This window comes from Aegilops tauschii, chromosome 3 (assembly GCF_002575655.3).
Source record: "Aegilops tauschii subsp. strangulata cultivar AL8/78 chromosome 3, Aet v6.0, whole genome shotgun sequence".
Taxonomy (NCBI): Eukaryota; Viridiplantae; Streptophyta; class Magnoliopsida; order Poales; family Poaceae; genus Aegilops; species Aegilops tauschii.
In genome coordinates this window covers 120,852,773-120,856,928 of record NC_053037.3, presented here as the reverse complement: position 1 = coordinate 120,856,928, position 4,156 = coordinate 120,852,773, and the positions used below count along the sequence as shown (strand labels likewise).

General features: G+C 42.5%; 1 protein-coding gene across 1 annotated transcript; it reads right to left on the bottom strand.

Annotated features, from left to right (window-relative positions):
* Positions 1–229: 229 nt before the first annotated feature.
* On the bottom strand, positions 230–682 carry LOC109756905 (protein FAR1-RELATED SEQUENCE 5-like). The gene is made up of 2 exons (XM_020315748.1): positions 449–682; positions 230–355 (listed from the first exon to the last, which is right to left on the bottom strand). Exons 1-2 carry the CDS (start codon positions 680–682, stop codon positions 230–232), a joined length of 360 nt encoding a protein of 119 aa, XP_020171337.1.
* Positions 683–4,156: the final 3,474 nt, after the last annotated feature.

The following is a 4,156-nucleotide window of genomic DNA, read 5'->3' as shown; positions in this document are numbered from 1 at the left end:
GATTACACTGTACTCAATGGCTACTTTTCAATATATCAGCAATTCAAAAAAGTTGGCAAATGCATTGCATTCTACATGGCACCTACTACCTTCATGCTTGTGCAAATAAGACAGTAACACAATTGACTTACTTGTTAAAAATCTTGTTGGTATATGTCTTGCTCATCTGCCTCTCCATTGGTAAATATGTTAGCAATTTAGGCTGCTTGAGCGCGGTGTTTGCTTCTTGCTATAGCTCAGATCCCAATATTTTCTGTTGCAAAGTTGTGTATTGCTTGGCAAACTGCAGCAATGAGTTGCCATGGCTCATGTACCGCTTCAGAACAGCATTGAACCCCTCGCTGCGCTGCGTAGTCTGCAGAAATGGGAAGAAGCACTGCATGAAGTAGGTCGGCACCCAGTACATTCGCTTCTCCTACAGGCTAGCAAGCGTCTCGTTGTCTTGGACTTGATATGTTTCAATCATAGCTGTCCAGCTCCGTTCAAACTCCTCCAGCGTCAAGCTGTGGTCCACGCACAACTCGAATGCCTTGTGCAGCTCTGGACGGTCAGCAAAGAATGGTCCTAGCGTCTCCTCAGCCTTCTTTATAATATGCCACCTGCAGTGCCTGTGCACTGCCAACGGAAAGACCTCCTCTATGCCTGCATGCATGCTAAAATCCTGGTCTGTTATTATGTTCATCGGAGCAAGTCCACCCATGCACTTCAAGAAGGTTTTGAACAGCCAAGTGTACCCATCCGTATCTTCATTCCGAACGAGCCCACAATCGAACTGCAATGACTGATTGTGGTTATTTATTCCTATGAATGGAGCGCATGGCATCTTGTACATATTAGTGAGATATGTCGCGTCGAACGAAATGCAATCTCAGAAACGTTTGTAGGCTCTTCTTGCAGCACCATCCACCCAATACATGTTCCTGACATGGTCCTCATCATCCAATCTTATCCTGTAGAAGAAATCAGGATCTGCTTCTGCTTTCTCGTCGAAATAGGCTATCGTGTCTTCTATGTCAGCCAACCTGCTCTCTCTATAGTACTTTGCCTTTAGGTTTGTGACGTCTGCTGGTATGTAGGGCATGCTACTCAGTCTACCATCTCCGCTGTGGATGAGGGACAGTATTTGGGCCATTCTTGATGGACCAGCGTTACAATCATGTAGCAGCTTTATGAATTTCTTCTCGAGGGGGCTAAATCCTCTGTGGGTGCTCAGAAATTTTATCAGGTCAAACTTCTTTATGAGTTCGTGGTTGTGCTCGTCAAAATATTCAGTGACCACCCACCGTGCTCCATCTACGTTTAGCTTACATCGGACAGGGCATTCCGTCTTGACAATGATACCTCTCTTTCGTTCCGGCACGACAGGCGCAACACCTTTACCCTTCTTGTTCCTTCGTGCCTTGTAACACCTCATCTCACCTCTGCTGTACTCGTTAGTTTTTTTAATTTTCCTATGGTATTCGCTGTTGACCGCAAACCCATGAAACATTGCATATCTTTGGTAGAATTCCTTGGCATCTTCAAACGAATCAAATCTCTGCCCAACATATGGTGGCCGAGGTACCATGATTTCTGATTGCCCATCTTCTTCATTCCCTTGTGCTTCGTCATCAGTTTCATCATTCACTTCAGTATCGGCAACTGTTTCATCTGCTTGAGTGTTGCTTGTGCTGGTGTGCAAAGGTGTGCTTGTCGGCATTGCTAGAACGATTGCCATTTTCGACACTGATTCTGCATTGTTTGTGGAAGGACTGTTGACTGGCTGGTGGAAATCTTCTTCTGTGTGCTCAGAGGTTCCCGCAGTAGATGTCCCCGTGCCGCTGTTGATTGTAGTTGAAGGTCCTACAAAAAAAATAGGTACGTGTGTAAGCATTGCTTGAATGGCATGTTTATCATAACGGAATACAACAACTGCATATGATTTGGCATGACATCATTCATACAGCAAGCCGTGGCATCTGCATATGGCCATGCATGGCAACTGTAGTTTTTTCAGCCATGGCAGCTACAGTCCAACAAACATGGCAACTACTGTTGCCAAGACATGGCAACCAGCATCTTTTAGCATCAAAACTTGGATTTTAGGTATGAGCTCACTAGGCAAATGGAATCAATCATGAATGTTGCACACAGTCATACAACAATTGACAAATCCTGAAGACAATAGATGACTTTTTGCACGCGTCCACTTGGTAGAATTTTTTGGTTGTTTTTTCCACCACCACCGTGACAAATCCACTTTCCCCCCCATGCTTTTTCCACAAAAGCAAATGGACTTCTGCTTTTCTGGTTCACATTTTTTTACCTTGTTGTGCCGCATGTGCTAATCGTATCTGGTTTGTCATTCCAATTTGATGTGCTCTATCTGCAATAGTGTTGGCCTGCAACTGTGAAGCTTGCCATGAGATGTTTGCCGATGTGGTTCCACCATAACAACCTGTGATCATTTTAGCACTACTAGGAAAAGGCTAATTAGTGGCGCACCTATTTTTGCCATTAATGGCGCACTATAGGTGCGCCACTATTACCACGCCACTAGTAACAAATAGTAATGGCGCATATTTGGTGCGCCATTATTATCACAGACTTAGAAGTGGCTAAGTGCGCCATTACTAACAATTTTTTTCAAATTTTTTTTTAGAATTTTTTTTCAAATTTTTTTCATTTCTCCAACCCCAGCACCAGCTCACTTAACAGGCAGTTGTTGATATATCTATTATATCAATCCTATTAAACCTTGTTGATATCTAGGACTTTGTTCATATTCATGAGTGTGATGAAATTTTGAAAAAATATTTCAAACTTCCCGGTCATATTACGTATTGAACATTTTTTCCAAAAAAAATCGAAACCAATTTTTTTCTGTTACTAGTGGCGCACCTAGCAAATGGTGCGCCACTACTAAGTTTGAATTTTTTTTTCATTTCCCCCCTCTAGATCTTAAAAGCCCCGTATCTTTTATTCTGTTAGGTTTTTGGGGATTCTGAAAATCTTCAACGTGGTTTCCTTGGTTGAATTCGGATGTAACTTTTCGAGTAGATGCTTTTTCGTATAAAAAACTTTTTAATCCGAGTTCGTATGCAAAAGTTATGCCAATTTTACTAAATTCCAGAGAGATTCTACAAATAAAGTCAAAATTCATATTTGTAAATTTTCCCAACAACTAGACCACATATCACGTGGGAAACTTATTTTCTTTTATTTTTTGACATTTCCATCATTTTCTTTTACTTTTTTTTAAAACTGAAAAGGTGGTCCACGGCGGGGGGGGGGGGGGGTGCATTTGGTTATAGTAATGGCGCACCTGTACAAAGTGCGCCATTACTATGTGTATGACTTGGTCAAAGTTAGTAATGACGCACTTTGTGTAGGTGCACCATTACTAAGTTTGGCGCACCTATGCAAAGTGCGCCATTACTAAGTTTGACCAAGGTTTGACCGAGTCATACACATAGTAATGGCGCACTTTGTACGGGTGCACCATTACTATGTCAACTAGTAATGGCGCACTATTCCCTGGTGCGCCACTGCTAACAATTTTTTGTATTTTTTTTAAAACTAGTAATGGCGCACCATACACCAGGTGCACCATTAGTAATATGTCAATAATGGCGCACCTGTATCTGGTGCGCCACTACTATATAGCAGTGGCGCACCACATACATGGTGCGCCATTAATGTCCATATTAGCTATAACCCTTTTCCTAGTAGTGTAGCAGTTGGTCAATGCATGGCAACTGTAGTTTGTACAACATGGCACATGTAGTGGTCCAACCATGCCACACAGATTTGTTCACACTTGTCATCCACAGTTGTTTAGACATTGCAATCACATTTGATTACACATGGCAACTGCAGTTGTCAAGGCATGGCAACTGCAGCTGTCCAGGAATGGCAACTGCAGCTGTCAAGTCACCATGAAAACCACAATGTCACCTATGTTCCTTCTCCTAGTTCACTGTCCACAACTTCACTTCATAGACTCACCTGTGTACGACGTTGATGGAAGGTACATGGTTGCCGCCTGATGCCACGTGCTGCATGAAGGTCCTACATTTTTCCATATAACTCGTAAGTCTTTGCCATCCTTGCAAGTTTAATTTCATGGCCACACCAGTATGTTTCTTTTTTGTATGCATTACCTTGATTTTCCACA